Source organism: Macaca thibetana, chromosome 7 (genome assembly GCF_024542745.1).
Source record: "Macaca thibetana thibetana isolate TM-01 chromosome 7, ASM2454274v1, whole genome shotgun sequence".
Lineage (NCBI taxonomy): Eukaryota > Metazoa > Chordata > Mammalia > Primates > Cercopithecidae > Macaca > Macaca thibetana.
This window is the reverse complement of record NC_065584.1, coordinates 40,580,116-40,593,542: the sequence shown is the minus strand read 5'-3', so window position 1 is coordinate 40,593,542 and position 13,427 is coordinate 40,580,116. Positions and strand designations below refer to the sequence as shown.

General features: G+C 35.9%; 1 protein-coding gene across 20 annotated transcripts in view; it reads left to right on the top strand.

The window, feature by feature from the left end:
• Positions 1 to 13,427, top strand: part of GPHN (gephyrin) — a 736,147-nt gene that overhangs the window by 648,839 nt on the left and 73,881 nt on the right. For all 20 annotated transcript variants that reach the window (XM_050797033.1, XM_050797030.1, XM_050797026.1 and 17 more), the window contains one exon: positions 6,813 to 6,868. In XM_050797033.1, coding sequence (XP_050652990.1) covers positions 6,813 to 6,868 — 56 coding nt within the window. The remainder of the gene's footprint in view (positions 1 to 6,812; positions 6,869 to 13,427) is intronic.

The window sequence follows — 13,427 nt, the reverse complement described above, 5'->3', positions numbered from 1 at the left end:
GAAATTACTTGTGGAAAATGCAAAAATAATCAAAAGAACATTTTAAAACTACCCATTAACTTACCCCCGGTAAGCCATTATTAACATTTTGTGCGTTTACCCCACATACAGTGGGTTAGAATACACCAAAATTCAATATAGGACAATCCACAGCCGTTGTGACTTAGAGCTAGTTCTTTTTCTTTCAACAGTAATCATATTTCAGGGCTTTTGTCATATCCATTTGAATCCTCTTTGGCTACCACTGGTTCTGCAATTCATTTGACAGCCTATTTTTGCCCTCTCCTATAGGATACTTTCAGTGAAAAAGAGGGCCTTATGATATGGGAGTAATACTCATTTGAGTATTACTATCTATTATCTATTATCTATCTAGATAATTTGGAATAATTTAGTTTAGTTAATTCCAAAAAGAAAATACTTAGGAAAATAACGCCTCCTTTCCAAATACTAACAATTAATAGGCATTTTCCCTGGAAGATAATGGTAAAGAATACACAATGCCTTCTTACTCATGTATCCTGTGCCCACCTCCCTGCTTTCCATAAGAAAAGGTAGCCAGTTTAAAATTCCAAACAATTTACCTAATGTAATACTTGAGTGTAATTGCAGTAAGTATGAATCCTCTTATTCCAGGTTTGTCACCTTCTCTCGTTACCTTTCCCTGCCAACCCGTCCTATAATCTTAACTTTAGTATCCATATAAATACTATTACCCTGTGCCCTTCTTGCAGTCTCAGACGGTGTAGTTCTATAAGCAGAGTAAACAAATTACTATTCCTTCTGCCTTATTCCTCTATCAACTATTTTCTAGGACCTCTGAAAGTTATGCCATCTCTATGTGCTCTAATTTGTTCAGCCTTAAAGTGTAAATGATGAGACTCTTTAGTATTGAAAATAAATGAATAGCTATACAGTATTTCAAGAGACTTGAAAGGTCACTATGGCTGGAAAAGGAAAATGAAGGATAATTCCATGGCAGATGATTCGAAGATTATTGTTTTCTATGTACACAATGAGTAGTTATCTAGTGGTATCAATTTCATATCAAATAATATAACCAGAAATCTTCAAACAAATGGGTAAACAGAACTAAAAGTGTTTTCTGGACATTAGAAAAAGAAGGAATAAGAGGGAACAGCTTCAGGGTCTTGCATTAAACATTGTTTACATAACGCATATGCCATTAGGGTTTATATTGCTTTTATCACTTCTTTCAAATTAAATTCTACAGGTGCAAAGCAGAAAAGAAAACTCATTAGCAGATATGTCAGAATTATAAGGGAAACAATTCTAAGTCTGTAGAAGTCCTTCAAATCCATTCATCTTTTCTAATGACGTACTGTGGCTTACTTTCTTTTTTTCTTTTCTTTCCAAGCTCTAGGTTCATGTGCTATCATACCTCCACTTCTACCCTCTCCTACCTAAACTTGTAGAATTCATCTTGAAAAACTGGAACTTTTTTTAACCTGTTTCGTTCATAGATATTTTTAAATAAATATAGTCATGCACCACATTAACATTTGGGTCAAAAACAGACTCTTACAATGGAGCTGAAAAATTCCTATTGCCTAGTGACATTATAGCCATTGTAAGACCACATAGTGCAACACATTACGTTTCCTATAGTTAGATATGTTTAGATACACAGATACTTAGCACTGTGTTACAGTTGCCTATAGTATTCAGTATTGTAATATGCTGTACAAGTTTGTAGCCCAAGAGCAATAGGCTATACCATGTAGCCTAGTTGTATAATAGACTATATCATCTAGGTTTGTGTTAGTACACTCTGTGATGATGTTCACACAACAAAATTGCCTAACAATGCATTTCTTAGAATATATCCCCATTGTTAAGTGACTCATGACTGTATCAGGAAGTTAGATAGATTGATAATTATTTTTCTGTCTTTATAAGATAAACCTTAGTGTTAATGTAAAATTTGGACTCCTGTAGTTCACTAATTTTTTATTCCTTAAATGTTCTCTTAGTCTGAATTTGTCTATATTCAGTTAGATCTTATAGTGCTCTGCTCCTCAAAAAGGGTAATCCATGGACCAGCAGCCTCAGCATCAGCTTGTTAGAATTTAGAATCTCAGGCCCTGTCCCAGCCCTACTAAATTAGACTCTGTATATTCACAAGATATCCAGATGATTTTCATGTACACTAAATGTTGAGAAATAAGAGAAATAATAAAAATGACTCCTCTCTTGGTACCAAGAAACTTCTGTGTAGTTGGTTGACTGATTCTTCCTTAGCTAGCAATATAGAGTAAACATTTACCAACTGGAAAGGTTCAGGGTAAGGTGGAGAACATAGTGCAAGTGAGCACATATTCTCTCCACAATTGGTATACTTTCCCCAGTAACAAAGACCTTGCTCCTTAGAATCACTTCAGAGCGCTTTCACATGTGGACTTCCCTGAAACTCCATACTAGGTTTGCCCCAGATGACCTCCCAGATGACCTCCAGCTACTCATTATTCAGTTTATTTAGAGGATTATGCAGAACATTGATATGAGCATTTACAAGAGAAAAGAGAAACACTTCCCACCTAAAACTTTATGAGAATGCCAACTTCATTTCTTTATTCTTTTAACAAATATTTATTATCAACAATGAGCTAGGCACTATGCTAGACAGAATAATGACATAATCTAAGTTATACAGAATTAATCAAAGCAGTCTCTTTTTTTTTTTTTTTTTTTTTTTTTTTGAGACAGGCTCTCACTATGTTGCTCTGGCTGGAGTGCAGTGGTACAATTTCAGCTCACTAAAACCTCCACTCCCCACCTACCACCCAGTTCTCAAGCCATCTTTGTGCCTCAGCCTCCGAAGTAGCTAGGACTACAGGCACACACCACCACACCTGGCTAATTTTTGTATTTTTTGTAGAGATGGGGTTTTGCCATGTTGCCCAGGTTGGTCTCAAACTCCTGAGCTGAAGTGATTTGCCCAGCCAAAGCAATCTTTCTAAACATTCTTAAGATGCTGACTCAAATTTTGAAGGAAACAATATATATGGATCAGCAAAAAGTATATATAACAAATATAGAACTTTGTGTTAGAAAATATTACTTATTTGTTCATTTGTGCATGAATCTTCTAAGAACATTTTTGGAACACATTCATTCATCTACCCACCATTTTGAATACTTAACATATTGAACATTTATTTAACACCCATTGTACAGCAAGTGCCAGGGATTTGCAAATACTATAAGTACATTTAGAAGCTATAATTGATTTCAGGCTACACTGGGGAAACAAAAGAGGATGCTGACAACTCTTGAGGGGAGAGGAGTCAGATATGACTTCATAGAGAAGATGACACTTGAGCTGAGCCTTAACAGCTAGAAAATCTTTAATCAGAAGGCAAGAATAAGAAAAGGATACTTTAAGTAGTGGAAGTAGCATATGTCATGGAGCCAAAATATGAATTATCTTGGTACTCTCAGGGATAGTACTAGCAGTTGATAATAGCTAGAGTATAAGGTATAAGGAAGACATGAACCAAGGCCTCTGCACATATGTTCTCTTTGCACACAATGATGGAGCACTTCCACTTCATGTCTATCTTTTCCTCTCTCTCCCTCTCCTCCCTTCCCTCCCTATCTCCCTCCCTTTCTCTCCCCCCACCTACATAAACACACACACACACACCCCTACTTAGCTCGTACTCATTCTTCATATTCAAATCAGAAATTCTTTTATCATGCTTTTCGTGACCCTCCAGTGTAGCTCAGGTACTGTAATTGTATACTGTCATAAAATCATGTTTCTTTGCTTTGGAGTGTTTTTCTTAATTTGTATGTATGTATTCATTAATGTGATTATTTGATTAATATCTGCCTCTCCTGATGCATCAGTGACTTTAAGAGTTTTATTTTAACCACACCCATGGGAAGAAATACATTAAATATATTATACATCACAAGCCAATGATATACACACACATATATAACATATATGGTACATATAAATATACATACATACACATATATAAACAAAAATAAGTTTTATGAAACAAGAGTCATCCTTACCATGTGTGTTGAAATATATTTCTATCCTTTTAATTAAAAAGTTCTTCACAAGTTGATTTTACAGCCTACCTCCATTTGTCATCCAGAGTTTGAAAAACCTTGTAACAGCTTGGCACTGCACTAAAATAGAAGCAGTGTCTAGGTTTACCCCCTACTCTCTCTCCAGCCCCTAATTTAACACTTGGGGCATAAAAGACACTCAACAGACATTTACTGAATGAATAAAAGGAATAAAGAGCTTCAAAGGTATTGTTTTTAAAAGTGTGATTATCCCCATTTTTACCAACAAGAAAACTGAAGGTTAGAGAAGTTTAGTAATTTTGCTGAGAGTCCCTCAAGCTAACAATAAACAGAAGCAGGATTCAGATTCAGGTTTCTTTACTCTAAAACAATGCTAATTTCCCCCTTGTGCAGGAAGTAAAAAAAGAGAAAACGGGTCAGGCATGGTGGCTTATGCCTGTAACCCCAGCATTTTGGGAGGCCGAGGCAGGTGGATCACCTGAGGTCAGGAGTTTGACACCAGCCTGACCAATATGATGAAACCCCATCTCTACTAAAAAAACAAAATAAAATAAAATACAAAAATTAGCCGGGTATGGTGGCGTATGCCTGTAATCCCAGCTACTCGGGAGGCTGAGACAGGAGATTGGCTTGAACGCGGGAGGCAGAGGTTGCAGTGAGCCGAGATCGCGCCATTGCACTCCAGCCTGGGCAGCAAGAACAAAACTCCGTCTCAAAACAAAAAAAGAGAGAGAAAATATCTAGGTTGCCATAGGAGGTAGCAAGCTGATAATTATTTATCTAGTAGAGAAACAATTTTAAGTAAGTTTATTCACGTTTGAGATGCAGTTAGTGTGGAACTTTGAAAGATAATTGATGTTTTAATTTTCTACAGTAAGAAAATTATCATTTGCTCTGAAAGATGGCAAAAATAATTGGGGGAATAGATGAAACAAGATTGGTAAAATGTTGATAATTGTTGAAGCAATGACTTCTATGTCTGTTGTAAAAACTATTTTTTTTTTTTTTTGAGACGGAGTTTCACTCTTGTTGCCCAGGCTGGAGTGCAATGGCACGATCTCAGCTCACCATAACCTCCGCCTCACAGGTTCAAGCGATTCTCCTGCCTCAGCTTCCCGAGTAGCTAGTATTACAGGCATGTGCCACCACACCCAGCTAATTTTATATTTTTAGTAGAGACAGGGTTTCTCCACGTTGGTCAGGCTAGTCTCAAACTCCTGACCTCAGGTGATCTGCCTGCCCCAGCCTCCCAAAGTGCTGGGATTATAGGTGTGAGCCACCACACCCGGCCTGTTGTAAAAACTTCTTAAACTTTTTAAAAAATAACCCATGAAAATGGCTTAATAAAATAACATTACCATAAAACTCTTCTATAATATTTTTTACAAGTAAAAATTGAACAATATAACAGGATTCAAAAAAAAAACAGAAAAACAAGAGTTTATTAACTTGGATAATATCTATAAAGCATAAAATACAACATCTTGTGACAGAAGGGACCCAGTGTTAATTTTTGTCCTACTTCACATCATGCTAACCAAAACCATTTATGCAAAAAAGGGATGACTTCATTATAAACAGTGTTTTATATAAGACTTTAGAAAAAAATATCACTTTATAGCTACATAAATGAGTAATTAATCTAATGTCCTTTTAAAAAGAGAAAATATCATTATTTATCACTATGATTATAAATGTTAAATATTCATATATAATGTATATATTTTTTGTAGATATGCCCCCAAAACTCTGCTGTTTGCAGGTAACGTGAAGGTAATGGTCATGATTTTAAAACATACTAGATAGACATTTTTGCCTCGTCATATTGGTCTGAAAGCCACATCATATGTCAAGAAAACTCTTTAAATCGCCAAGAATGTTTCTTCATCTAGCCATTGTTATACTGTATATATTTTTTAATAAACTTTTTTCATCCCAATTCTGGAATTTTTTTTTCAATTTAAAAATAAATAGCCAATGGAAAATGTGATACAGTACTGCCTATGTATTCTAACTCATAAATAGAATTTTGATACATTATTTAAAAATACTGTGCTACAGTTATGAGACTGGATTTTAGTCCTAGCTCTACCATTAACCAGAAGTTGTTCAGAGTACTTTACCTTTTCTTTCTACCTGAATTCTTTCATTCTATAATTCATTTCCTTCAGCCGTCAAATGAAGAAAGGAATGTTCTTCCTGTTTCACATCAGGAAGCCCAGACTGGGAGATAAATAAGAAAACAGTACGAAGTAGTTAAATTGTTATTGAAAAATGGAGACATATGGATATATATACAAATATATATACACACACATATATATACACACATATATATATGTGTGTGTGTATATATACATATATCCATGAGTGTACACACACACATGACACATACGTACACATGGATAAGGTAGTATTAGGAAGATCAGCTAGAATAACATTAGAAGAGCACAAGTGTGGAAATTACAAGGTGACAGGAAGACCATCTCCAGTGACACCATGGCACAATTAGTCACCAGTGGTACAATTAGGACCACTTCTATCAGTGCATGTGAGTTGCAGATACCAAACATTAAACCAGTAGTAACAAAGTCATTGTCAAGTCTAGGAGATCAGAAAAATATTCCACTTCTCTAAGTCTTATCAAATAATTTGAGTCAAATTTTAGAATTCCAATTTTAGGTTCTTGTTCCATGCTATAGGTCCATACTGATGTTTGTTCTTGGCTCTGTTCCATCTCACAGCTGCTGATGGCCCAGGAGATCGTTTCATCATTGGGGAATCCCAAGCTGGTGAACAGGTGAGATTGGTAGGCCTGAAAGGCACTGAAGATTTCAGCTTCATGGACTTTGGGTATCTAATTCTAAATTTCTCCTATCAGTGTAGTGGAAATTAGAGAGATCAGTCAGAAAGTTATCAAAGGGATGAAAGTATAGTTCCCAGGAGAGCCAAAAGAATTATTTCTTAATTGAAAAATCTACATCTATTAATATATGGCATAGTATTATTAGTATGTCTCACAGACATGCATTACAAGCATTTCCAGACCTGTGACTGGGTGATTCTTTTTTTCCTGGAAAAAAAAAAAAAAAAAGTTCTGAATAGAACAATTTCTAGGTAGTCTTCTCAGACTTCTCCCCAACTTGTGTTACAAATAGGGAAACTTAGAAGAAGTAGATTATTTAAACTCTTTAGCTAATTATTTAATTTTTCTCACTTGGGATCTAGCCAGGGACCAGGTATACATATATTTATATTAAGAAATGAAGCAATAATGGGCCATAATGGAAATACAAGTCCATTTGATGCTTTGAGCCCGGTAAGTGGCCACTTAATTGAAAAATCAGTTAAAGTGGGAAATTATTTTATACATTTAAAATAAATATAAATTTAAGTTAAACAAATATTTATTAGTCAATAACTTGAAGAGCCAAGGTCTTCATTTTAAATAAGTATGCTGTTTTAATTGCTATCAGGTCTTTCTTACGTAAACCACACAAAAGGCAATGTCTCTGATTTCCATTTTGATTTATTTAAAGTGGAAAAAACTGAGCAATACTTGCAATACATAGAAGAGCAGAATCCTTTTAGGGTTTTATTATATTTTACATTCTTTTAGTTTCCTCACTCACACCTAATTTTACAGCATTTCTTTTTAGCAGCATTTTTAATGGAGGTTTCCAAAAGGTTTTACTTAATTTTTATAGAAAAAAAATAACTCTTTCACACTCATGTATCATTGGTTTATGTAATATTTCTTTCCTTCCTTCCCTCCTTCCCTCCTTCCCTCCTTCCCTCCTTCCCTCCTTCCTTCCTTCCTTCCTTCCTTCCTTCCTTTTTAAGGCATAGCCTTGCTCTGTCGCCCAGGCTGGAGTGCAGTGGCACAATCTTGGCTCACTACAAGCTCCGCCTCCTGGGTTCACGCCATTCTCCCACCTCAGCCTCCCAAGTAGCTGGGACTACAGGTGCCCACCACCACGCAGGGCTAATTTTTTGTTTTTGTGTTTTTAGTAGAGTTGGGGTTTCACCATGTTAGCCAGGATGGTCTTGATTTCCTGACCTTGTGATCCACCCACCTCGGCCTCCCAAAGTGCTGGGATTACAGGCGTGAGCCACCGCACCCGGCCATATTTATTTAAACAACATATTTCAGTTAAAACTATTGCCACACACTGGCACAAACAAGTTTGGGAACAAACTCAATTGATTCTTAGAGTGGCAGCTTACAGGTATACAAGAGAAGAGTGTGACAGCTTCAAACTTGAAGTTTGCTGGGGCCATTGTTTTGTTTAAGAGGAAATAGCATCTGTCAATCCGGTGAGTTACAAAGGTTGATCGACAGAGCTCCTACCTTATTGAATGGAACTAGAAGAAAACCAAAGAACTTTTTTCCTTTCCCTTCTGCTCCCTTTTAAAGTTTCCTCTTCCTGAGATGGAATACTCAACTGCTACTACCATGCAATATATAAAAATAAAAGTGTCAGCGGGCGCGGTGGCTCACGCCTGTAATCCCAGCACTTTGGGAGGCCAGGGCGGGCAGATTACCTGAGTTTGCGAGTTTAAGACCAGCCTGACCAACATGGAGAAAGCCTGTCTCTACTGAAAATACAAAATGAGCCAGGCATGGTGACACATAGCTGTAATCCCGGCTACTCTGGAGGCTGAGGCAGGAGAATCGCTTGAACCTGGGAGGCAGAGGTTGCGGTGAGCCGAAATCTCGCCACTGCACTCCAGCCTGGGCAACAAGAGCGAAACTCCCTCTCAAAAAAATAAAAATAAAAATAAATAAAAGTGACAAGAAATAAATAAATAATAATTTTTGAAATGAAGGCAGCAGTTTGGCAAACACTGTTCCATGCCTTTCTTCTTTGGCTTAGCATGGATTAACAGTAGAAATGAGTTGAGATATATAGGAGAAGGATGGTACCAATGGTGTTAACCCTAGCTTCCTCATTTTAGCATCCAAAAATTGAGGAGATTCACATACAGCTCTCTGAAGCTAAGTTGGCACTATAGTGATATATATTCTTGTCCATGCTGCATCAAGCTGGATTTCATTACCATGACCATTTTTCTGACAAAAAGAACAGCTAGGTTTGATTCTTTTTTATAAATGACTTGTCTTATTTTGTTTGTTTGTTTGTTTGGGTTTTTTTTGGGGGGGAGAGAGGTTGTTCTTGCTTTTTGGTTTCTGGGTTTTTTCTTGAGACAGAGTCTTGCTTTGTTGCCCAGCATGATCTCAGCTCACTGCAACCTTCACCCCAGTATGGACTCTGTGGGGGGGCTCCAACCTCACTGGGTTCTCTCTTCTGATCCATTGGTCAGCGTGTCTGTTTTGCTGTCTAAACCATGTATTTCAGTTACTATAGCTTTGTAGTATATTTTGATTTCTGACAGTGTGAAGCCTCCAGTTTTCTTCTTTTTATTCAGGATAGCTTTGGCTATTTGGGGTCTCTTGTGGTTTCATACAAATTGTAGGATTTTTTATTTCTGTGAAGAATGTCACTTGGTATTTATATAGGAATTGCAATGAATCTGTAGATTGCTTTTTTGGTAGTATGGTCATTTTCACAATATTAATTCTTCCAACCCAATGACCTGGGATGCTGTTTCTTTCTCTCTTTTTTTGTGGCGTCTTCAATCTTTTTCATCAGTATTTTATAGTTTTCCTTATAGAGATTTTTTACCTCCTTGGCTAAATCTATTCCTAGATTTTTTTATAGTTATTATACATGGGATTGCTCTCTCATTTTCTTTCTCTGCTAGTTTGTTCTTGGTGTATAGAAATGCTACTCATTTTTGTATGTTGATTTTGTATCCTGCAGCTGTACTATATTTATCAGTTTTAAGACTTTTTGGTGGAGCTTTTAGGATTTTCTATATATAAGATCATGTTATCTGCAAACAGGTACAGTCTGACTTCCTCTTTTCCCCTTTGGATACCCTTTATTTCTTTCTCTTGCCTAAATGTTCTGGCTGGGACTTCCAGTACTGTGTTGAATAAAAGTGTTGAAAGTGGGCATCCTTGTCTTGGTCTAGATCTCAGAGGAAAAGCTTTCAAATCTTCCCCATTCAGTATGATGTTGGCTGTGGGTTTGTCATCTAGGGCCTTCACTGTGTACACTCATTCTTTCTATACCTAAGATGTTGAGAGTTTTAATCATGAAAGATTGTTGAATTTTATCAAATGTTTTCCTAAGTCTGTTGAGATGATCATATAGTTTTTGTCCTTCATTCTGTTGGTGTGATGTATCACGTTTATTGACTGGCATATGTTGAGCCACCCCTGCATCCCCAGGGTAAATCCCACTTGATCATGGTGAATGATCTTTTTAATGTGCTGCTGGATTCAGTTGCAAGTGTTTCATTAAGCATTTTTGCATCAAGGATATTGGCCTATAGTTTTCCTTTTTTGTGTTGTGTCCTTTTCTGGTTTGAGTATCAGAATAATGCTGACCTCATAGATTGAGTTTGGAAGAATTTCTTCCTCTTCAGTTTTCCAGAAGAATTTGAGAAGAATTAGTATGAGTTCTTCTTTAAATGTTTGGTAGGATTAAGCAGTGAAGTCATCAGATCTTGGGCTTTTCTTCAATGGGAGACTTTATTACAGATTCAATCTCATTACTCATGATTGATCTGTTCAGGTTTTCTATTTCTTCTTGGCTCAAGCTTGGTAGATTGTATGTATTGAGGAATTTACCCATTTCTACTAGGTTTTCTAATTTTTTGGCATGTAGTTCTTCCTAGTAGTCTCTAATGACCCTTTGTATTTCTGTAGTATCAGTTGTAATGCCTCCTTTTTCATTTCTGATTTTGTTTATTTGGGTCTTTTTTTAGTAGTCTAGCTAATGCTTTGTCAATTTTGTTTATATTTTCATAAAGTCAACTTTAATTTCATTCATCTTTTATGGTTTTTTAGTCTCAATTTCATTTATTTCTCTGATCTTTATTATTTCATTCCTTCTTCTGATTTTGGATCTGGTTTGTTCTTGCTTTTCTAATTCCTTGAGATATATCACTATGTTGTTTCATTGAAATCTTTCTACCATGTTGATATAGGTGTTTATTGCTATAAACTTTCCTCTTAATGCTGTTTTTGCTGTATCCCATAGGTTTTTGTCTGCTGTGTTTCTATTTTTGTTTGTTTGGGGAAATCTGTGTATCTCTTAATATATTTATTGATCCATTGGTTGCTCAGGAGCATGTTGTGTAATTTCTACATGTTTGTACAATTTTGAATGTTCCTCTTGTATTGATTTATACTTTTAGTCCATTGTGGTTGGAAAAAAATTTGATATAATTTTAGTTCTTTTAAATTTATTGAGACTTGTTTTGTAGCCTAATATGGTCTATCTGGAGAATGTTCCATGTGCTAATGAAAAAAAAAATGTGTATTATACAGCTCTTGGATGAAGTGTACTGTAAATATCTGTTATGTCTATTTGGTCTAAAATGCAGTTTAAATCCAGCGTTTCTATGTTGATTTTCTATCTGTATGACTTGTCCAATGCTGCAAGTAGGGTGTCAAACTCCCCAAATATTATTGTATTGGAATCTGTCTCTCCTTTTAGATAAATAATACCTGCTTTATAGTGGGTGATCCCATGTTCAATGCATATATGTTTACGATTGTTGTATCCTTATGGTAAATTGATCCCTTTATAATTATAGAATGACTTCTCTTGTATTTCTTTTTACAGTTTCTGACTTAAAGTCTGTTTTATCTGGTATAAATGTAACTACTCTTACCTGATTTTGGTTTCCATTTGCATCAAATATCTTGATTGATTTCTTCACTTTCAGTCTATATGTATCTGTATAGGTGAAGTGAGTCTCATGTAGGCAGCAAATAGTTTTTTTTTTTTTAATCCATTCAGCTTGTCTGTATCTTTCCACTAGGGAATTTAATCTGTTTACATTTAAGGTTCTTACTGATAGATGAGGACTCCTGTCATTTTATTGTTTTCTGGGTTTGCTTACCCCTCGCTTCTTCTTTCTCTTATTGTTTATCATTGCAGTTGGGTTGTTTTCTATATTGATGCTCTTTTATTCTTTTCTCTTTCTCCTTTGTTAATCTGCTGTACCAGTGAGTTTTATGCTTGTGTGTGTTTTTATGATAGTGATTATTGTCTTTTTGCTTCCAGATATATGACTCCCTTGAGAATTTATTGTAAGACCAGTGTAGTAGTAATGAATTCTCTCCATTTTTGCTTGTCTGGGAAAGACTTTATTTCTCCCTCATTTCCAAAGGATAACTTTGCTGCATATAGTATTCAGAGTTAGAAATTTTTTTATTTCAGTACTTTGAAGATATTATCTCCTTTCTTCCTGGCCTGTAAGTTTTCTGCAGAGAAATCTACTGTTAGTCTAATGTGGATTTCATTATATATGACTTGATTTGGAGACCTTTGGACTTCCTGGACCTGGATATCCATACCTTTCCCCAGACTTGGGAAGTTTTCAGCGACTATTTTATTAAATAAGTTTCTTATACCTTTTCCTTTCTTTTTTTCTGAAACTCCAATAATATGAATATTTGTTCTTGTATGGCATTCCATAAGTCTTACAAGCTTTCTTTACTCTTTTTCATTCTTCTCTTTCTCTCTCTCTCTCTCTCTCTCGCTGGGTATTTCAAATGACCTGTCTTCAAGTTCAAAGATTCTTTCTTCTGCTTTATTAAAGCTGCTATTGAAGCACTCTATTGTAATTTTTTATTTCATTATTTGAATTATTCAGCTGCAGGATTTCTGTTTGGTTCTTTTTTATGATTTCTATATCTTCGTTGAATTTCTCGTTCTTATGAATTGTTTTGCTGATTTTGTTGAATTATAACTAGGTTTTTTTTTGTATCTAATTGAGTTTCCTTAAGATCATTATTTTACAGTTTCTTCTCCAAGAGTTCACTGATTTCCTTTTCATTGGAGTCTGTTACTAGAGATGTATTCCTTTAGTGGTGTCATATTTCCTTGCTTTTTTGTGTTTCTTGTGTCCCCATGTTGATCTGTGTGCCTGGTGGAACTATTGCTTCTTTCAGACTTTCTAGGGTGGTTTTGTAGAGAAGCCTGTAGTTGGCCTTTAGTGTGTTGGTTGCAAAGGGCATGGTGACTTTCTGGACAGGTGCAATGGTGTAGTCTCCATGCAGCTTTTTCAGTTGCATTCAATGTCAGCAATAACTGTGAGTACTTCAGTGGCCTAATCCATAGAAGTTTGTGTCAGTGGTAGTAGTGTCATAGACTGTTAATATCCTTGGTGTGAAGGGTTTTTGGAGTCCTCCTCTTCTTGTTTTCCACACAATAGGGAGAATCAGCTGAAGGGATCCCTCTTGGCGTTAGGTCTGACATGCCCTCCAAGCAGCTACA